The sequence below is a fragment of the Oculina patagonica genome, chromosome 5 (assembly GCF_052425735.1).
Source record: "Oculina patagonica isolate OP01 chromosome 5, crgOcupat, whole genome shotgun sequence".
In the NCBI taxonomy this organism is placed as follows: domain Eukaryota; kingdom Metazoa; phylum Cnidaria; class Anthozoa; order Scleractinia; family Oculinidae; genus Oculina; species Oculina patagonica.
Window position 1 is genome coordinate 11,576,109 of NC_135762.1, and position 22,718 is coordinate 11,598,826.

The 22,718-nt window shown below is 38.0% G+C and overlaps 3 protein-coding genes across 4 annotated transcripts; 2 read left to right on the forward strand and 1 right to left on the reverse strand.

Moving 5' to 3' along the window:
- Positions 1–1,152: 1,152 nt before the first annotated feature.
- Positions 1,153–6,047, forward strand: LOC144654668 (uncharacterized). Its single transcript, XM_078514866.1, has 2 exons — positions 1,153–1,506; positions 5,850–6,047. The coding sequence occupies exons 1-2, from the start codon at positions 1,153–1,155 to the stop codon at positions 6,045–6,047; spliced, it is 552 nt and encodes a 183-aa protein (XP_078370992.1).
- A 2,194-nt stretch (positions 6,048–8,241) lies between these two features.
- LOC144655540 (uncharacterized) lies at positions 8,242–16,064 on the reverse strand. 2 transcript variants are annotated; one of them, XM_078515787.1, is made up of 2 exons: positions 15,993–16,064; positions 8,242–9,620 (listed from the first exon to the last, which is right to left on the reverse strand). In XM_078515787.1, the coding sequence occupies exon 2, from the start codon at positions 9,503–9,505 to the stop codon at positions 8,309–8,311; it is 1,197 nt and encodes a 398-aa protein (XP_078371913.1). In that variant the 5' UTR covers positions 9,506–9,620; positions 15,993–16,064; the 3' UTR covers positions 8,242–8,308. The 2 variants fall into 2 exon arrangements, with proteins under 2 accessions (XP_078371913.1, XP_078371914.1); XM_078515788.1 differs by having other exon boundaries at positions 15,977–16,063.
- Positions 16,065–20,970: 4,906 nt separating this feature from the next.
- LOC144655548 (uncharacterized) lies at positions 20,971–22,718 on the forward strand. Its single transcript, XM_078515799.1, has one exon. It carries the CDS (start codon positions 21,107–21,109, stop codon positions 22,070–22,072), a length of 966 nt encoding a protein of 321 aa, XP_078371925.1. The 5' UTR covers positions 20,971–21,106; the 3' UTR covers positions 22,073–22,718.

Below are 22,718 nucleotides of genomic sequence, written 5' to 3' on the forward strand. Positions count from 1 at the left end.
CCCAGTCTCCGGTGTTCAGTAACGTCACTACCGCTGGAATAATGGAACGTCGGAGCGCGGGACGCCGGAAACAGAGGTGCCTGAAAGTTGCCGTAGCTTTCTCAAAGATTTTACAGGGTGTTCAGGAGTTTTGTCTTTTCGGGTTTCAGCAGGCGCCATATTTGATTTGGTTTCAGTAGTGTGGTTGGGCGGGGATACCGGATAATCTTAACTTCCTGATACTGGTGGGAATGCTTGTTACACACGGTATATACCGTATTTTATATTCGATTAAAACGCTGCACATTTATTCGCCCTCGAATAAACGTTGCATCATGATGTGGCATTTATTCCAGTAATAGGTTCAAAAAGCAAATGCAGTAATAATCAAGTTTCTATCTAGCCTGCGAGTGCGAACGCCGACGTATTTCCCGCCGTCGTTTCTCAAGTATACTTTTCGTTTCTCTTTCTCAAGTATACTTTTTTACTCTTTCTTAATTATAGCTTAACTAAATTTATACACTTCTAAGAAGTTTTTATTCTTATAGTTTGTATTTTTATTTCTTGGCGCACCTGCAAACTAGCTTTTTGGTTAAGCCTGCTTACCACGTTAGTAAAGATTGATTGATTGACTGACTGAACCAAGAATACAGTAAACCAAGTATACTTTTCGGCGAAGAGAAACGACAGCCAGAAATACGTCCGCGTTCAGAGGCTAAGTTTGAGCAAGCCTCAAAAAAATTAATTTCCTTGATTGTAACAAAGTTTTAAGATACTAAAAAATGACTTTTCAGACGAGCACACAAATCATTCGTATCTCGCATACTAACCAGGCTCTGCAGGCTGCAGAGCTACGTGACCTAGGCTTTTATAGATTGTGCTAGCATAATTTTTAGCATAATTTGAGCAAACTGGCATAATTTTTCCCAATTAGCACTGCTAGCATAATTCGCATATTTTGATAATTATCGGATCATTTTTGATCCTATAATTTGATCATTTTTGATTTCAATTCCCAAGCACTTGCTGACATTATTCGATATTTAATGTTTTAGAACAATTACATAGTAGCATTTGCAGTTCACTGATCCCGGGGACTGGGGTGCACCGGAACCGGAGGTCACATTGTAAACCATGTCGGTCCCAGTACTTCTCATTAGGGAAGGCTACAAAATGGCGTCGGCCATGACAGTCTTGCCAGATCTGAACGAAAACTTACAACGTTCTCAGAGAAGTGATGGGCCAGAACCAGCGGCAATTGCCAGAGACCGTTCCCTGCAAAAGACAAAAGGAAAGTACAACAGGAGAGGAACAAGTGACACGAAGAATGTCTCTTTACACGATCGCATTACTCAGTTTCCTGATCAGTACCTGATCGTCAGAGGAACGAAAATTTTCTGTGATGCTTGCAAGGAGATTGTATCGTCAAAGAAGAGCGTCCTTAAATCCCATTGTACATCACAGAAACACACAAGATCGAAAGAAAAGCTTAAGAAATCAAAGTTGAAAGAACAAACTATAGCCGAGGCAGCCTCGTCCCCAGTCGTCCCCGGCGAATTTGGATGTGACGTCACCCGTCAAGCTTGTCGGTGTCGCAGTGATCTTGGTATCCCCCAATTTTAGGCACCCCCGTACCAAGATCCCTAGTGATCTTGGCATCCCCTCAGGGGATGCCAAGATCACTAACAGCGTCGAATACAGCAGACTGGGGCAAGTGAAGCAAACCAAAATTCCACTCAAAGACCATTTTGCTTTATCACAAAGCTTTGTTCGTAAATTTAATCGTTCTTAGCAAACAATATTAGCGTCTTTGCAGATATTGGCAAAGGAAAACAAACCGTTTGTCGGTTTGATTCAAGTCCGCGCAATTATTCTTTAAAGCCGAACCACTCGCCGGAATCCCTTATACTAACACGCACATGGTGCTTATCGATAAACTTTTCAAGGCAGGTTAATATTTCAAACATAAACGATTGTAAGAGATTCCAATTTGCTCGGTGGATGAAAATTTCACATGCGAAAATGCTTGATCAAGAAACCGACAAAGGACTGTCACGCAATAGAAACTCGATATGAATGCAATCACCAGGCTGTGAAAATTGACCTCTCGAGTCTGTCAAAGATTTTAATAACCTTAGACCAAAGATTTTGTTTTTTTTATTTTTTTATTAAATGCTCATTTATTCCATGTGAACTAATCCCTTTTATTTGTATCGTTATTAACAATATAGTTAAGTGACAAATAAAACAGGTATGTGTAAACAAAGAATACGTAGTCTGATTGGGATAACGTAATAACCTTTACTCCTGCACATAGTGATTTATAGGTATTTGATCATCGTCCCAAGAGTACAACGAACAGCCAAGGCACAAAGATGAATAAAGAAAATCTCGAACGTTGAAAACGTGGTAAGGACAAGACATATTAAAACGTCAGGAGAGAGAGAGAGAGATATTGGGGATCAGGGGATACCGAAATCCCTAGTGATATTGGTATCCCGTCCTACTACAATGTCTTTGATGAGTATGATGAAGAGAGAATTTACCAAGAGAAATGAAAAGTAGGTTAAATAGACGAAAAACGTTCAAACGGTAAAAAAAAAAAGTTATTATTATTTAAAAGTCTTGTTATTTCTATATATAATTAAGTTAACCGATAATGTATATTTCATAATGGAAGGGGGTACGCATATCGCTAGGGATTTTGGTATCCCCCTAGCTAAATTCCTCTCTCCTTACCTTTTCTACAGGTTAGAACGCTTATCGTCTAGGTAACACACCTTTTTATCTTTAGTGTTGGTTACTTTTCTATTCAGAATTCTAAAAAATGGGATACAGAATGGGATACGGAAATCACTAGGGATTTCGGTATCCCCCAAAATTCCTCGTCCTCACTTTTGTACCCGTTTGAAAGCCTTGCTTTTAGGTAACTGCTTTTGATAGGTTAATTCTCAGAATACTCATCGGAGATAATATAGTAGGAAGGGATACGCATATCACTAGGGATTTCGGTATCCCCAATAAATCACTCTCCTTAGATGTCTTGTCCTTTCAACGTTTTAAAGTTTTTTTTATTTTTTCTAATGGTAAATGTTCTAACCTTGGGTCGATGCTCGAATACCTATATAGACTAAACCGAAATCACAAGGTAAAAGTCATTAAGTTAACCCAGTATTTATTTACCCTAACCTGCAATAAAACCTTTTGCTGATAACAATACAAACAAAAGAGAGAGAGTTCACAGACTCGAGAGGTCAGTTTTCACGCCTGGCGATCGCATTCATATCGAGTTGCAATATTGCGTGACAGTCCTTTGTCAGTTTCTTGATCATGTTCGCATTTTTTCTTAAATGTTCATTCACCGAGCAAATTGGAAGCTCTTACAATGCGCTTTTTATGTTTGAAATATTAAAGGTTAGCCGGTATAAGGGATTTCGGCGCGTGGTTCGGTGTTAACAGGTTTTAAGAATAATTACGCGGACTTTAATCAAACGGTTGTTTAGCTTTGCGAATATTTGCGAAGTCGTCAATACTGTTTGCTAAGAACGATTAAATTTATGAAGACAAAGCATTCTGATAAAGCAAAATGGTTTTTGAATGGAATTGTGGTTTGCTTCACTTGTTTCAGTCTGCTGTATTCAACGCTGTTAGTGATCTTGGCATCCCCTGAGGGGATGCCAAGATCACTAGGGATCTTGGTACGGGGGTGCCTAAAATTGGGGGATACCAAGATCACTGCGACGAAAGTTCGCCTAGGACGCCTGGCAATAAACGGCAAATCCAAATCCAATATGGCGGAGGCTGTCCAACGATTGAACTTCAGTCAACTTCTTGAAGAACTTAAAAACGCGTCAGAATTTGGCTGGGATTCCTTCATCCATGTCTGCCAGCAAACTCGTGAAGTAATTGGAGATTTTTTATTTAAGGTAGAAACATTAAATGTCGATTTTTATGCGCAACAAATTGTACCATCTAAAGAGCTTGAAGAATATGCTCCACTAACTGTAACTGGCGATGGGAGCTGTCTCTATCGATCGATTTCTCTGTTGGTGAACGGAGATAGAATAGTGGCCGTTCGTGGAAAGTCGTATGATGAGTATTTTTGCTTCTCGCTGACACAACAACAACAGCGGTGATAAGATAAAAGGCTCAAAGCTGATAATCCATCAGTACTTTCAACTGTGCTTTCGTGTGTGCTTTCTTTGTTCCTTTGCCTTCGCTTTTTTCGAATATTTTTCGCAGTTTTCTCCAAGGTAAGTGAAGCTGTAACTATTTATTCGAAGTATCAGTAGCAAAATATATGACTAAAGCTACTTATCAGAAAATTAGAAAGCTGTGTAGTGGTTTGTTTTCTGGGAAACAAAGGCTGCAATTCGCCTAGGTGACGATACCGAGTTGTGATGTGTCAACTCAGCTGCTTAACAGATTCAACTTCTCTCGACTCTTGTGAACTTCAGACTTGTGAGACTCTATAACATATCAAATTCCCTTCGGCCACTAAGCATTGACAAGATTATGATTGTAAGGAAACAAAAAACTGTTCCTAATGGACTGGTATCAAACTGTTTAGAATGGCTACATTTCAGTTTAAAAGTCGTATGTTACTGTTAGTTAATGTTATATTTATATTGTTACTATTGTTACTATACAAACATTATCCAGAGTATCTTCTAGATATACAATGTATTCTATTTGGATTCATTAAAGACCTTTAGCCACTTAGCTTGGCACAATCAATCAAAAGGCTTTATTCTTCTCTTATGCTTTAGAAAGATGGGTTGGTACAAGCAGATCAGGTTTCATCAGCTGGCAATGTCATACATTTTCTATGCACAGACCTCAAATATCAAGAGAATATGAAAACATAATATAACACTTTCCACTGCCTCCAGCTTTCCCTGCCTCCTTCCCAAATCACCCCACCCTACCAAATGCACTCCCCTAAATTCCAATTACTGACTAGTTTTAGTATATATTGCAAGAGTTGAATACATGTAAATACTTTTGTATACTGTACTGTGTTTATGTGTGTGTGTGTGTCAGTCAAGCTCAGTTTAATATCTCTGCAAGTAGGAGTTAAAAAGGTGGTAGTTTAAGGAATGGGATAAATAGTCAATGTACCCATGTGAGGAAAAATACAAATATTTTTTGGGCTATCAAGAATGCAGAATGGGGCTCACAAATTAAAAAGAAGCTGGTCCAAAAGCCCCAGTAACCAGCTTTTCTGAAGCGGTTCAAACAATATTTAAACATATATTTTGATATTTTAATTTATTTGTAAATAAACATATAAACACAGTATAATCTTTTTTCTAATGAACTCTCTCAAGTAAGCTGAATTGTTTCTTTGTTTTCGCACATAAATTTGTAAATAACAAAGGTCGAAAATCCCGACCCTAGGTCTATAAACATTGAGATCGACGCCTTTTAGGTTTAAATAAAACTACCACAGTTACTAGTACCTGGCGAACGTAATTTGCTTACCACAAAGAACTTCTAGATACATGTAGACCCATGTATAACTACGAGTAGTGAACGAAAACAATATAAATAACAGAATAATTTTCTTAACTCTAATGCGACCAATACCATTCTGCAAGACAGGAAAAAACGGCATTACAGTTCGTCTCCGCCATCTAAAATAGTCCACAAATGTTCAAAAGGGATGCAGTTTTCTCATGAACCAGAAATATTTTCTTTTCCTCGCAGAAAAACGTATATTTTCGTCGAACTATATCTGGGACTTTTTCTCGCTAAACTGGGACTTTTTTGCCATTTTGTGCCAGGCCTCGCGCTATCGCGCTCGGTTCCAGTCCTCCTCCGCTCACTCGCATAGCGCGGTATGGCCTGGGGACGAGGCTGTAGCCGAGGCACTCAGTCGAGAGAAAACCCGCCAAGACAGCACACTACCTTTAGCTGAGCAAGCATACAGACAAGAAGTAGTGGAGGAATTTCTGAAGGCAGGGATTCCGATCAGCAAAATCGACAAGCTGCGTTCTCTGCTAGAGAAAAATGGCCATCGCCTTACCAGTAGCTCTAATCTTGGGCATTATATTACCCTTACTTGATTTTCAAGCAAGAAGTGGAGAGGATAAAGAAGGAACTGTCTTTACCAGGACAAGCAGATATGACAAGAGACGTGTCGGTGATATTCGACGGGAGTACCAGACAAGGTGAGGCCATTGCAATAATCGTTGGTTTTATTGACGACGAATGGGTGATAACGCAGCGTTTAATAAGGATTGATGTTTGCTCGAAGTCAGTGAATGCTGATGAGCTAGCTAGAGTCCTGAACGAGGCCCTGTGTCTCGAATTTGGAACCGCCATAAACATTAGTACTTTGGCCGCTTATTCACTAGAATGAAAACATTGTAAGCTCCAGTGAAAATTAAATAAATGGGGAGCTCCGCTTTAAGGCTTGCCTAAATCTATATATTATCTCATTCATCTCACAAGTTGGGGGAGAATGGAGCACGTAATAAAAGAGACGTCTGTTCATAGGCGTATGGGGTAGTGGCGAGGGGGCTGCAGCTCGCCCCCCAGGGGCGAAATGTTTCGGGCAAAATGCTTGGAACACGTTCAAAACAAATTACATCAACGAAAACACATTAAAAATATACCGAAGGTGTGGTTTAAAAGTATAGCTGTTTTTCTGCCTCGGTTTTCCTTTGCAGATTGCTACAATCATGTCAATCATGTTCGATTCCGTTTCTCGAAAATTCGGCGTGGCACCTCAGTTGTATTAAGTTGCAACATGACGTGAGTAGAAAAATTGGTGGAGGGACCAGAAGTAAGGATTTTCCAAAGCTTGAGCGTATGCGCGTGGTGGGTCGAGTGTAAGACTTTAAAACAAAGCTGTTGCATGTACGATAAACCTATTGCGTTTTACTGAACTCATGATTTTCTAAGGGCAAGCTCAAAACTTTCAACGAAATGTTAAAAGCCATTTTCCCCTGAATGTCTCGCACGCTTTTGTACAACTTTCAAGTTAGTTAATAGCGCAGCCAAGTTAATTTTTATTTGTTTTATTTATTTTTTTATTTTACAAATTCGCCCTGCGGAAGGTGAGTTCATAAGAGAACACAAAGTCCCTACAAGGTGGACCCACCACCAAACCATCCCCTAAAAAATCTATATCCCATTCTCTACCCTGATCCGAAGGTGCCCGAAATAAACCTATGCGTCAATTCACTCAGGATAAACGGGAATCAAATATCTTAATTTTATTAGTTTACTGAAAACCATCTGAATCACTTGCATTACTGTCAGTATTGTTAATAAAAGGTTAAGTACTTATCCAACAACCAAACTTATTAAATAACAATTTCATTAAAGTGCGTAATAGAGCGGTTTTCACTTGAGTGTCGAAAGTAAATTGCGTTTGCTTTGGTTTTGCATTTTTTACGCATAGTGATTGGCTTAAAAATCTCGCGCCACTTTCTCAGCCAATCAGGAGTAAAACCAAAACCAATCATGACTCGCTCGCGCACGTTTTCCCGCGCTTCGTGCCAGCTACATGTATTTGCTTCGAGTTTTCATTGGCTCACTGGATTGTCTGTGTTCTTTGTGATTGGCCAGAGTAATTACTTTGTTTTTGGTTTTACGACGCTCAATTGAGAACTGCTGTATCTTGACAAAAACGTTGCAATTCACAGTATAAAGTATATTTAATCAGTTTATAAAAACCAGCAATAAACTAAAAATACATAAACGTAATATTTAAAACACATTTTGGTATAAGTCATATTAACTGTAATTTGCCGAAATCCCCAAAAATATATCGAACTACCGACTAGTCCCCAATTCACTTTAAAATAACCAGAAGAAATAAAACGATTATTTTACAGAATCAGCATGGCACTTTTGAACTTGTCTAACTCTCAAAATATTATAAAACCCAATGACTCAACAAATGAATGTACAGAAAGGTTTTATAAATTCCTCTAACTGAAATTCCCACCCATGTAACGAATGTTATTTGTACAAAGTTAGGTGTAACCGACAAGATTTAGTATAGAACACTTTCACCTGATTATTTTAAACCCGCCACGGGTTTAATAAGAAGCTAAGGAACAAAGAAAGAACAAAAATTCATCAAAGTAGACAAGAGCAAGCTTCCGGTTTTACCACCTCCGCCAGTCTAAAAAGCGTCTACAATTTAACTGTAATCCGTCTTCTTAGGTGCATCTCAATTCGATTTAGAACAAGTTATAGTTAAGAGGCTGTCTTTCTGAAAAAAACACCCACTCAAATTCACTAAAGTTTGTTTTATGCAAATTGATGATTGATTTTTTTACACTGGATGTTTGACAAGTTACAAGTTGCTTGTTTATGGCTTTACTCCTGTATGAGTTCGCTCATGCACCTTGCGAGTTGATGATTGGCTAAAACACTTATTACAATGCTTGCACTTGTACGGTTTCTCTCCGGTATGTGTTCGTTCATGCCTCTTGAGATCGGATGATTTGATAAAGGACTTATTACAATGCTTGCATGTAAATGGCTTTTCTCCTGTATGTGTTCGTTCATGTATCTTGCAACTTGTTGAACGACTAAAGCACTTATTACAATGCTTGCATGTATACGGCTTCTCTCCTGTATGTGTTCGTTCATGTGTCCTAAAATTTGATAAACGAAGGAAGCCCTTTTTACAATGATTGCAAAAATACGGCTTTTCACCTGTATGTGTTCGCTCGTGTATTTTACAATTATATGATTCGCTAAAGGACTTGTTACAATGTTTGCATGTATATGGCTTCTCCCCGGTATGGGTTCGTTCATGTGACTTGCAATGTGATGATTTGATAAAGCTCTTTTCACAGTAATTACATGTAAACGGCTTCACACCTGTATGTGTTCGCTCATGCATTCTGCAAGATGATGAATAGCTAAAGCATTTATCACAATGCCTGCATATATACGGCTTCTCTCCTGTTTGGGTTTGTTCATGTTTTCGTTCGTGTATCTTGCAACTTGTTAAACTACTAAAGCACTTTTCACAATGCTTGCAAGTATATGGCTTCACTCCTGTATGCGTTCGTTCGTGTTTCTTGCAATTTGTTGAACGACTAAAGCACTTATCGCAATGCTTGCATGTATACGGCTTCTCTCCTGTATGTGTTCGTTCATGTGTCCTAAAATTTGATAAAAGACGGAAGCCCTTTTTACAATGCTTGCACAAATACGGTTTTTCCCCTGTATGTATTCGTTCATGAATCTTGCAAGCTGAAGAGTCGCTAAAGCACCTATTACAATGTTTGCATGTATAGGGCTTCTCTCCTGTATGGATTCTTTCATGTCGCTTCCAATGAGATGATTTGAAAAAGCCCTTTTTGCAATGCTTGCATGTAAACGGTTTCACACCTGTATGCGATCGCTCATGCATTCTGTAATACGATGAGTTGCTAAAACGCTTATTGCAATGCCTACATGTATACAGCTTCATTTCAATGTGTGTTAGTTCATGTTGCTTGCAAGCGGATAAGCTGACAAAGGACTCGTCACAATATTTGCACTTATGTGCCATCTCTAGTTTCTCTTCGAGTGGAGTAAAGTTATCTTCTTCGCTGACAGGCGCAGTGCACTTCACATCCTCACAAGGCAGCTTTTCTGTAGCTCAGCGAACAAGCTTCTGCGTATTTCTAAAGAAACAACAACGGATATTTCGCATCAGGTTTGCTTTTACAGTGTACATGTAGATACTCGTAGATGTGTCTGATATGCTACGAGATGCCACTCATAAGTGAACTACTTTCGCTTCCTACAATAGTTACATTCTACAACACAAATGCTTATCCTCCGAAAAGAAAAAATGTGTGGTTGTTTTCAGAATCGCAAAGACCCTGTTTGTATTGCTGGCAGTACAATTATGCTCTAGCCCACTGTCATCCTAATTCATGTGTAAGGATTAGGCTCCAAATCTGATAAGCAATCTGTCCACAGGAGATAATATTTTATGTCCTACTGATCGTACCTTAACATGATTGCCGCATATTAGTTTTAAAAATTCTCTTGTTACCCCCTTGGAAACAATACAAATTCCCTTTCCAAATAAATACTAACCTTCTCTTCTTCTCCCCCCCCCCCCCCCCACCCCCAAAACAATTGACCTGTGATGATTTTTCCAGCAATTAATGGTCTTAAATAAGAGGTGTTGTGCAGTGTTAACTATTTAAACTTTTCTTAACTTTTCCTCAAATTGTCAATTTTCCTCGGCTCAAAGCCAAATTTCCTGTCATTCACGAATTTTATTTTTCCCTGACCATTTCCTGAAGTTGAGCCAGCCTTGAGTAAGTTCTACCAAAATAAGAAAATCATCTAGGCTGGAAAGTATGGCTAATCCTGTACCTTTGATTACTGCGAGATGTAATATGCATTTCACACTTTAAAAATAGAGAACATATACTTGTAGAAATATGTTACTCTCATTGTCTTATAAATTGTCTTATAGATCAGAGTACGAGACTGAATGAGAGACTTCGATTCTAGTGTATGTTTTCGATTTTCACATTTCACAGCAACCTCATACCAATAGTTAATTCCCTAACGAAGGACATGATCTCGTACTTACACTCCGATCTAAAGGACTCTTATTTCACTTTCAATGCAAAGGCAAATGTCGCAATTTCTCAAAATTCTTAGAAAAAAATCACTGAAAAAAAACCGAAATATTGCAAGATTCGTTGCCAACTTAGTCTTAAACGCTTGTTAGGAGAATGGAAATATATACAATGGTTCACTAACGAAGAACTGAAAAGCAAAGGCCAACACAACGAAGAATGACTAGATTTTTTTGCACTTTTGTGTTTGGCCAGCCTTAGGTACAATGGGAGTTTACATTAATGATTGCGGTATTTTGTGAAACCCCGGAAACAAGTAAAACTACATGTAAATAAATTGACAGTGTAAGACTAAAGATAAAAAAGCTATCAACTAAAAAAATGACAATGATATAGTTATGTACATTAACTACTGAGTAATATGTTTCTTCGTGGATATTTAGACCATCAGGATCAATAATTATTGTTCTGCCTTTTAGAATTTATTTAAAAAAAAAATCCCTGGCCTTACGGATCGAGTCTCTGTTGGAATAGACTTTTTCAATGGGAATTCATTATTCAGATCTTACATTTGTTGTATGTTGTACATCCTACTAATTAGCTCAATTGAATAATGATTAACCCTAAGACGGATGCATGAAATTTTGAAAAATTTTCAAAAAACCTCAGTAAAATGACCATATGCAAATCGTTTTAAATATATTCAGTATTTGACAAAGAAGAGATAAGTTACATGTAACTAATATGGTGGGTACCCTGTGAAATGATTGCGATCTTGTTCTAGCAAGGGAAACGAATAAAAACACTTGGTTTTAACTTCTTTTTTGGCATTATTATAACATGACAGTAGTCCACTTTGTGACAAAATTGTGGCCAAAACAGAATTTTTAAATCTGAAAATTTCAAATTTTGATTTAAATTGTTAAAAACCACACTTGTCATAGACTTGCTCCATTTTTTGAATTTCTGGATTCCCAGGAGATTTCGGGATAAAGAGGGCATGTGCAGTCGTGAAATCAAAATGGCTGCTGATCATGTGCAAGCAACCTGTATCACTTGCAGTGTGCCATAAATGTAGCATCGCCACGGCTTATTTTTTTTTCACTGGTGACACCATAGAGATAAGCCAATGGAATCAATTTGCTGTTTGCAGCTGTCGATCATAATACAGTAAACACCCGCACATAAAAACAAATGGATTAGGAACATCAGGCTGAAAGATGTCGACTAAAGCACCATATACGAACCAATTCAGCCTAATAAATAAAACATGTTATTACATAAAAAGAAATGACTCCAGAATAGGAAATGTTATGAAATACTAAAACTGCTTAACAACTTGATGTTGAGTTTTAAATTGTTATATAATATTACAATAATAAATGACTATATTAAGAGAAGATGCCACATGAGCGCTAGCTGCTTTTCATGTGGGTCCTCTATGGAGGTCAAATTGGAATTTGGAAATGTTGGTTGTTAATGTTTATTTATAATACGGTATTACTTATTTATTTTTAGTTTTAGTTACTGTAATAAAACATGGTATCAAAATTCAACCTATAGCAATGTTAAATGTATAGTATTTTATTTTAGAAACAAAATTTTAGGAACATTTTTCAGGCTGATTTTTTAGTAAATAAGAACTTCATCAGCTGGAAACCCCAAAATCATAGGTTTTCATAAATACACGTGTTTTAATACTATATTGCATGAAAAGTGAACTGTGAGAGCATTAGCCTGTGTATCAGGCGCCATAGTTTTGACTAACAAAAAACATTGCCAGACCTTTAGCAGGTGATAAGTTTTGTTGGAAGCACCGACCAAATATTGAATCATTGATGGTCAGCAGTAAATACTTCAATCATGTCAATTTATGAAGAGCAGATTTTCATTCACTTTCCTTCATGCCGATGGATTTCTTACTGTTAGAGTTTGGGGTATTTACCTGTACTCTACGGAAATGGTTCAGAACATTCCAAATACCAACTATGGCTAGTTTAACAAATGAATTATTACCAGAGAAAAGGAATCTAAGGCCAGTCTAAGCTGTTAATCACAATAACTAAGCCAGTCCAATTTTTTTAATCAATAGAATTAAGCCAGTCCAAACTATTAATCAAAAGAACTTAGCCAGTCCACAAAAGACCCCCCCCCCCCGGGGGGGGGGGGGCACTTCCTATAAATGGGCTAATGGGTATGTGCTGCTGGATGGGGTCGCATTTTCACGACTGGACTGACTATAATGGGGTCCCCTTTTCAAGCATTTTTTATAGGGTGACTAGATTGGGGTCACACTTTTTCAGGACTTTGAGAGTACGAAAATTATGGCAAGTTGTGATTTATAAACGGAAAGATTCGCCAAAAAAATTTACCATATTTTTGCTGTTGTTTAATATTTAACACAAATGGCTCCAATTAAATTCCGGCCTTAAAATCACAACTTAAACATTAACCAGTTGCACATTAGTCCAGAACAAAGTCCACATTCGTGTTACAGTATTTAATTGCTATTCTGCGTCAATCGAAGTTAAGATACCTTGGATCTTTACGGATTTATACGGTAGATGCAAAAACAGAAAGTGACTCAGTTGGGGTCGTGAAAATTACATTTACCCAAAAGTGACTAAGATGGGGTCTATAATTGGCCATAGAATATGACTATAATGGGAAAAGACCTTAGCCAGTCCAAGTTATTAATCAAAAGAACTTAGCCAGTTCAAACAATAAATCAAAAGAACTTTGCCAGTCTAAACTATAAGTCAAAAGAACTTAGCCAGTCCAAACTATAAATCAAAAGAACTAAGCCAGTCCAAACTATAAATCAAAAGAACCTAGCCAGTCCAAACTATAAATCAAAAGAACTTAGCCAGCCCAAACTATAAATCAAAAGAACTTAGCCAGTCCAAACTATAAATCAAAAGAACTTAGCCAGCCCAAACTGTAAATCAAAAGAACTAAGCCAGTCCAAACTATAAATCAAAAGAACTTAGCCAGTCCAAACTATAAATCAAAAGAACTTAGCCAGCCCAAACTATAAATCAAAAGAACTTAGCCAGCCCAAACTATAAATCAAAAGAACTTAGCCAGTCCAAACTATAAATCAAAAGAACTTAGCCAGTCCAAACTGTAAATCAAAAGAACTAAGCCAGCCCAAACTATAAATCAAAAGAACTTAGCCAGCCCAAACTATAAATCAAAAGAACTTAGCCAGTCCAAACTATAAATCAAAAGAACTTAGCCAGTCCAAACTGTAAATCAAAAGAACTAAGCCAGTCCAAACTATAAATCAAAAGAACTTAGCCAGTCCAAACTGTAAATCAAAAGAACTAAGCCAGTCCAAACTATAAATCAAAAGAACCTAGCCAGTCCAAACTATAAATCAAAAGAACTTAGCCAGTCCAAACTGTAAATCAAAAGAACTAAGCCAGTCCAAACTATAAATCAAAAGAACTTAGCCAGTCCAAACTGTAAATCAAAAGAACTAAGCCAGTCCAAACTATAAATCAAAAGAACCTAGCCAGTCCAAACTATAAATCAAAAGAACCTAGCCAGTCCAAACTATAAATCAAAAGAACTAAGCCAGTCCAAACTATAAATCAAAAGAACCTAGCCAGTCCAAACTATAAATCAAAAGAACTTAGCCAGTCCAAACTGTAAATCAAAAGAACTAAGCCAGTCCAAACTGTAAATCAAAAGAACCTAGCCAGTCCAAACTATAAATCAAAAGAACTAAGCCAGTCCAAACTATAAATCAAAAGAACCTAGCCAGTCCAAACTATAAATCAAAAGAACTAAGCCAGTCCAAACTATAAATCAAAAGAACCTAGCCAGTCCAAACTATAAATCAAAAGAACTTAGCCAGTCCAAACAGTTACAATAGAAATTCAGTAATTTTAGTAAAGGCCTGATTACATTATTCCAGACTGACTTTCGTTCAGAAACGAGTTCATTCCATCCCCAAATATTTCTCTCTATTTGTTAACATGATACCAAGATGAAAGTCAAATCATGCTGGAATGAGTTTAATTTGATTTTCAGTCGGGAATAAATTCATTCTGGTATCATGTAAACACAGTACAAATTTAATTCCAAGATGAAATCATATCTTATGAAACCACATACAGAGGCCAGAGTTCAAACTCAAAGGGGAAAAATGTATTAGCACGAAACATGTGCCACCTTGTTTTGATCTTGTGCAAAAACCATGCAAGTGAAAACACTAGATTAAGTTGGTTGACTCTGTCATGTGAATACAAAATAAACTTCATTCCAGAATGAAAATCATTCATCAATCATGTTAACGGGCCCTAACTCAAACATGAAAAACAGTTCAAGTTAGCAAGGTTTTGAATTATCTGGGTTAATTGAATATCAATTTGCTATGTTAATATTGATAGTAAACTGAGCCTCATCAGGGATGGGTTAATAAAATTTGTATGTATGTATGTATGTATTGTATAGTAGAGTAAGAATGAAACTTATTTCATCAGAAACTGTAATGTGATTTTGTATTCTTGTGAAAATAGAGTACTGGTAATGCATGTTTGACTTATAAGATAAGGATATAACTGGCAAATACACGATCTGTTCGTTGCACTACCGGTAATATAAATCAAGTTGCTGAAGTGTTTAAGTGTTAATATTTAAATGAGATTACATGACAAGAAAAGCTGATAAGATGTATCTGTGGGCATCTCTGGCCAGTTGCAAGAACCAGAATTTGAGTTACCAGTCATAGTAAATTTTGATCAAGGGAAACAAAATTTAGTTCAAGTTAGCAAGGGAATTCAAGTTATCCAAGTTCGAGTAAATGAGTAAAAATGAATGAATGAAAAATGGGGCCAAATCCAAGGGATATAGGGGTGTTCGAGTTATCTGAGTTTGAGTAAACAGGTTTCTATTGTATTAATCAAAAAAACTTGCAGGCCAGTCCAAATTATTAACCAAAAGATCTTGGCCAGTCCTAATTATTAACCTACATTATCAAGCTACATCTTTGGTAAATTGTTACTCCTAAAAGGCATTGATTTAATTTGTTCAAACCACTTTTAGTTTACTTTGCTCAGAAGTTATTAAAAAGTAGAAAGAACTTCTAGCTGTTGTAGGAAATTTCGCTCGTGGCTTGTACTTTCTGTAGCGGGGAATTTGTTGCACTTGACGATGTGAGGAAGTCAGTTTAAAGTGCCCGAATGTTTCTTAACATGACAGTGGTGTACTGTTGTTGTTGATGTACTGTTGTTTTCTCAATCGGCATAATACATAATACTGGTTAATTTTTTTTCGATGCCAGTCATTTTATAGCCACAGCCAAAGTTTGTTTGACTGGTCATCCTGACCGGCGACTGGCCTTTGGATATTTCAAGCCTGTATTCTTATTAAATTAGACGTCAACGATATCCTCGTGTTTTAAAATTTAGCTGGATATGAGACAAGCATACTACCAGACTCTCTTACCTTTATAAAACAGCGTCAACGTCTTCAACAACAAACCACATCATCCACATGTACGCCGCCATGACAGTGATTATACTGGAGCCCAGTCTCCGGAGTCCGCAAACGAGTTACCGCGAACACCGCGAACACAGCGTGGGGATTACGTGGGAGCACGGGAAAGCCGGAACGCGACAAGAGTGAACGGCTAGCTTTTCCAAGGATGTTTCAGGATGTTCTTTTCGGGATTCCCGGTGTCGGTTCGGGTACTCGATATCTTTTTAACCTAGCACTTTTATTTTTTATTTTTTTTTTCACTGCTTTTTTTCCTTCCCTTATGAAGTTGAAATGTCCATGTATACTGTATCATAAAGAAAAAAAGATGCCCAATCGCGATAGCGTTTTTGTGATTTTTTTGTTTAGATTTAATTAGTTAGTTAAATATTGTTTTATAATCGTTTCAGGGATTAGATTATAAATGTCTTTCGAGTCTGGTAATTCAGAAGACAATTTTTTCAATTTAACAACAGCCCAAAAGTCAATTCAGCCTCGTTTTTATGTTAAAATGGCCACGTGATATTTTTTATATATATAATCTTATATATCAGATATTAGCAATTCTGGTACCAATTTATTGCCATAAATGATGATTAAGAGGAAAATTATGTCCCAGCCTCGTTTTCATGCTGGATCAAGAACGTCAAATTTTTAACCTAACCTAGCGGCGGTCGGTGCAACTTAAAAAAATGCCGACAAGTTTTAGAAAGTCACTCAGGGTCCCCTTAACTCATCTAAATAGGTGGCTTGCTTTTTTCACAAAATTCCCACGGAACTTTATTTTACGACATATGCCCCCCGACTATATCCTTAATTTTGAGCTCTGTTATGTTGACAAAAAGCTAAAAAAAATCTCGATGATTTGGTAAGTGCAGAATGCAATATGGAACAATTGAAAGTATGATGTTTTATATATGATCGTGTTTATTTGCTTTATTTTACTTTCGGAAAAACTGTTCACAGGCTACTTGTATTCTTTCCCAGGTGTTCCTTCCGCTAATCTTTGCAAATGTAACACGACACTTTTGTTCGTTTGTAACAAAATACTTTTGTCTTCCTTGAAAATGCGATAACATGAAACTTTTGTTTTTTGTTTGTTTTACGGCGGCATCGATGACATTTGTTTAATTTAATTAAGTTACGGTTTAGACTGCACGAAAGACGATACTCAAAAACTAAAGAAACAAATCTAATCAAAAAACATATTTTTCGACAGGTTTTTTAAAACGCAGTACAGCTAGGATATTTGTTTCCTGGTTATCAGGTGTTCACGCCGAAAACCTCGGTGCAAGTTTTTGCATACCTAATAACGAAAGCGCTTTGAAAGTCTCAAAATCTAATTTAATTAATTTGCGGTTTTTACTTGGCGCCAAGAAGTCTGCAGGAAGCCTACCGCAAACACGCAATACAAGCGATGTTCATGATAGTTCCAGAAAACAACGTAGACTAATCTGCGCATGCGTTTGGTGTAAATTACGTTGAGTAGTACCACAAGGAGAGCAAAGGTTTTACTGAAACAAATATATGCCTTTGAGATCCTCATATAAAAGTAACGTAGATGTGCTCCACGTTTTACTTGGGGGGTATGGTCAGGTGCTCCCACCCCAACCCCCTCCACAGGAATAATTAATTAATTGATATTGATTAATTAATTGACTATTAAAGTTAACACGTTAGCGCACTAGCGGGTTAGCGGACGACAGCCCCAACAAACCATCACAATAGTGCATTCTGCACTAAAAACTCGTTCATTTTGAAAGATTGGACACTGGGGGAATGCTTGTTACACACGGTATATAAAGCTAGAACGGGCGCAGAAGAAAAAACAAATATGTGAAGAAAAATTAAAGGAACTTTTCCTTACGACTGATAAACAATATTTAATACCGAAACATGCTTCGCGCCAGGGGAAAGTGAGGCCTACCTTAAAGAGTAGTGCATGAGAGGATTTAACTGAAAATAACGCTTCTGTTAATTAAGGAACTGTCAATTAACGGGACTTAAATTAACGCAAATTGAAGGAACCTTAACCCCTAAATAAAGGAAATTAATATCGCGGGGGACAGGTTCTGCTCATTCGTATGCATTTATGAAAAATGTATGCACGAAGTGCGACGACTGAGTTTGTTGTGGCGAGCCCGCAATCCTAATCTCAAGGTTGCTATTACGCGTGCGTGGCATTCCTTACTTCCCCAATCTCGTCCCCAGAGCCTGCGTACCCCTTGACCAGCGGTCGGGAAACTCAAAGGCTCTGGACGACCAAAAATCCCCGTTTGAAATCCAGGAAATCCTGATTCTTATTTGATTGTGCGTGTGCGCCCAAGATTGTGGTGAAACTGAACAATTAACGAACAAGTTTCAACAGCCAATCAGATTCGGTCGCCTTTGTTGGCGGGCTTTCAGAGTAGCCCAGGGGCGCTTTCCATTCGACCAAAATCCCGGTTTGAAATTCGGGGTATTCCGTGTGGCGAAAGCAAAACAAATGGCGGACTCGTTGCCTCTTTTACTTGCTTTGCAGTAGTTGTCCGACGACTCAACGAACGAAGGACGATGATATTTTTTTCAGTGTAGCTAGCTGTTTACACCCGCGAAGGAGTTTAAATAGAGTCCTCGACTACTTTGATATACGATACCAGCATATTTTCCTGACGAGTCCAAGAGTCACTTTCAAAGGACAAGAGAAACATGCGAGCTGTTTACTCGCCAGGCCATGCTCACAGGCAGAATATCACTTCGTAACGGATTTGGACGAAAACTCATTCATGCTCGAGTGAGAGCTGTAGGCTTTCGGTGACAAACAAACACGCCGAGCACTGTGTTGAGAATCCACCTTGAAGGGGTATCGAATGGTATTTGCGAGCATTTGCGAGCATGCGAGCATTTGCGAGCATGCGAGCAGAGCGTTTTTCTTTGCGAGCACGAGCATTGACAAAACTTAGTCTTGCGAGCAACGAGCACTTTTCAAAAAGCTACCTCCACTTAAAACCGAGCATGTGAGCTCTTGTTAAATTAGGCGAGCAAACGAGCACCCACCAAAATTTTGCGAGCATTCTGAGCAGAAGTGTCATTTTGCGAGCACTACAAAATTTTGAAGGACCATTTATGACCCCTCATTTGAAAGCTTATTCTTGATCGTTATTTTCACGGCCCGTTTTGTTACCGCTTCTTCCATTTCATCCCTCCATCCTTTATCTTTACTTTCCACTGAATGGTTTTAATTTTGTGTCCTTTTCCTTGTCTTCTTTGTAATTTTCCGACGAAAGATTATATCAGTTATATCACAGGTTAGCTTCAACGACCGACACAATCTTTTCAGGACGTTTCATAAAAATGTGGGGAGGCATCTCTCCCCCAGCCTAGTTTCAGTAGACTTACTCATTGTTTAAAACTTTGTAAAGGAGTCGATACTTTGTAATAAATTGGAGTTAATGAGACATAAGAATGCTAAATACATTGTTAGTCAGTGTAGTTCAGTGCTAATACATATCTGTCACGGAAACCTCACGTTTTACAAGAAGCCTTTCTTTTTCACCAAAAGATACTTCAAGCTCATGATTTCCCGCCAAACGGTCGACATAATATGATTTCAATGATTCATTCACAATTCTAAGCAAAGTCCAAGGTAATGATTTCATCATTCCTCAACATCTTCCACGCGCGCGTTTGTCTCGTGTCGCGAAGTTTTCAGTAGAGTTTTTGTACGGAAGACATGCGTTGTATTAACCGTCCTCGGGAAAGCTATGCTGTTCACCTCAATATCAAACCAACTTTTCTAGGTGCTCCTTTTGTATCCAAGGTTTTCCCTTTTAACTTAAACCTTACAAAATACTTTTCCTTCGGTTACTTTTGAGATCACGTTTCTGGGGTCACGGTCGCCGGGAAGGAGTGTACCCCATGTGCAATCTTACTGATCAACAGTGAATGTTTTAGCATTTTGTTGCGCTAGTTTTTGCTTTAAGAAAGCTGATGGATCTTCACTGAGTGGTCATAAGCAGGTTACAAATACGAGATCAGCGAATCCAGGGAGGTCCGGTCCCCAGGGGGCCGAGATACAGTGGCCGAGATTCCCTTTATCAAGCAAGAAAGGCTCCGGCGTATGCGCTTGCCCTCCAACCCTGACTCCCTCCCCTCCCCCCCCCCCCCCCCCCTCTGAATCCACCCTGAGCATGTTAGGAAATTGTACCCTGACCGTGACTGAGCTTTTCACCCTGCCTGAAGCTGCCCAAACTTTAAAAATCTGTAAGTCCTTTTGAACCCCACTGCCAAAATACAAATCATCCTCACTTAACTCCGTACATTTATCATAACGTGTTTGGAGAATTTGGTTAAATAAATGCGAGTAAAAACTAAACGCTGACAATGCACTCTTTTCTTTTTTCTTGAAATCCTCTTTGCTGTGAGATGTGTATAAACCTTTCCTGTTATTGTTAAATCTTGTTTCAGTTTTGCATTGTGTCCAAAGGTTAAAATCTTGCAATAAATCCTCAATTCCGTAAGATTTTCGCCAGCTATAAAATATACCGTAGTAAGGTTTATCTATTGTTAACTGAGAGAAAAATATATCATCCAATAATTGAAACTAATGTGACCGAACAAATTTGTGCATGACAAAAAGAAAACAATGGTCGATCTTTAGACATGAAAGTTCAAATATTCTGTGAGGTTATATCTTCAATTCTGTAAGATTTTCGTCAGCTGTAAAATATACTGAAGTAAACTTTATCTATTGTTAACTGACAGAAAAAATATATCTTCTAATAAACTAATGTGACCGAGACAAATTTGTGCATGACAAAAAGAAAACAATGGTCGATCGATCTTTAGACATGAAAGTTCAAATATTCTGTGAGGTTATTTTTAGTAGTTAACTCCTGCCAACAAACTGAACTTTGATCGAAACGGTTGAAGCAGGAATTGTTATTTCTATTCTTTATTGTTTTGCATGTATTGGTCATTGATCATGAGTAATCCACTTGAGACATCATCTTATAATTAGTAGCCTATAAAAGACGCGAACATTTTTTTAACCAAAGTTCAAACTTTGGTTAAGTCGTAACACTGACCGAACTAGTGACTCAACCATGTCCGCAGAAAGTTCTTCTCCGAAGCGAGGTTTTGGCGGAATCTTTCAAAAGAAAACTGATAAAAGGGACGGTGAAAAATCTGCACCAGAAAAGAAAGAAAAGAAAGAGAAGAAAAAACATAAACGGCAACCTTCGATAGCATCCACGAAGGCTTGGCGTCACGAAAACTGCGAAGAGCGCTCAGAAGTTGACGGAGCGCAAATGAGTTCAGAAGTTACAGCGGCGAACGAAAAAGAAAAACCCAAGAATCTACGCCGAAGATTACCATTTGGGAAAGCAAAGCCACCAAAGAAGAAAGAGAATTCGACCGAAGATAAACAAGATATTCCCCAAGAAGATTCCGCGTCGAATTCTCATGAAGGTGAACGCAAAGACGAGAAAGAATTTGGCCAACAGAAAGTCAGTGAATATGAAAGCGGACCCGTAGATGAAGTTGGAGAATCTTGGGTCGTGCTGACTCCCACAGACCACGTTGTGTCACCAGATTTCACCTCAAAGGTTTTCTTTGAAACAAAAGAAACTGAAAGCTCGCTCCCTGCAGAGACCTGTCCAACAGAAGACGACAACTCAGTGAAAACAATCATCCCGAAACCCGAGAGTCCACCCGAGGGTCCCAAAGGCGAAAAAATCGTCTCTTCAACTGCGATCCTTTGGGAAGCGTTCACACATTTGAAACAGCTTGTGCTAAACGACGAAAAGCTAGTACGCGTCGACACAGAATCATCCAGTTCCCGCTATGAGATTTGCCTGTATGCGTACGACTTCAGCCTTGCCAAGCTTGTTGCTGTGTGGAGTTTTCTCCTGACTCGGGCAAGCGAAGCCAGCAAGCAGATTTTGGTGTATTGTATTTCCTCGTTAATCAGGAAGTATCCGCAGTGCTTCAAAGTTCAGTTAAAGAAGAAGAAACAACGAAGAAATAAAGATGGACCACAAGAGATAGCATCTCAAACAAATGAAGAATAGTTGAAGGAAACTTTATGCCAGGAGTATCAAAATTAACAGTGCTTGCTTGGACCAATAAACGCATTTTCCCAAAGCTACACTTAAGTACGTGCTATTAAAATCCAACATTATTTAATACTCACATACAGCAAGGCGTTCTGTTTTTACAAGGCACGGAAGCTTATAAAATAAGATCAATGTTAATCCAATGAACGATTATTTGAGAATGTACTAGAAACAAAGTTTGTTTCTATTATAAAGGTCGAGCTTTCCCGAGTCACGCAAACAAATATGACATTACAAGTGTTGATCAGTTTGTAAGAATTAAAACAAAAACTAGAGACTTGTAACTTGACCAGGCTATAGGATAACAATAGCTCTTTAGCGATCGCAAGTAATATTTATATAAATAATATTTTAAAAAGTCCGCCATGCTGGTGCAATGCCTTAACAGTAAGCATGTTCTTTGCTGTTTCCGGAATATGATTGACTTGAGAAGACTGAGAATCTGTCATTTTGAGCACAAAACGTTTGAATTCGCTTTCACGCTAACTTGATAACGAGGGAAGGTCAGCTGACTTGTGTGAAAACACCAGAAGTTAAAAGAACGCTCATCAAACTTATTTTTTTATAATAATCAGGTGAAAAATAAACCACGCTTACAATA

Coding starts and splice junctions, on each gene's coding strand:
- LOC144655548 (XM_078515799.1), top strand. CDS start 21,107: ATGTCCGCAGAAAGTTCTTCTCCGAAGCGAGGTTTTGGCGGAATCTTT.
- LOC144655540 (XM_078515787.1), bottom strand. CDS start 9,505: ATGGCACATAAGTGCAAATATTGTGACGAGTCCTTTGTCAGCTTATCC.
- LOC144654668 (XM_078514866.1), top strand. CDS start 1,153: ATGGCGTCGGCCATGACAGTCTTGCCAGATCTGAACGAAAACTTACAA. Junction 1,507..5,849: donor AAGAACAAACTATAGCCGAG/GCAGCCTCGTCC, acceptor GCTGTAGCCGAG/GCACTCAGTCGAGAGAAAAC.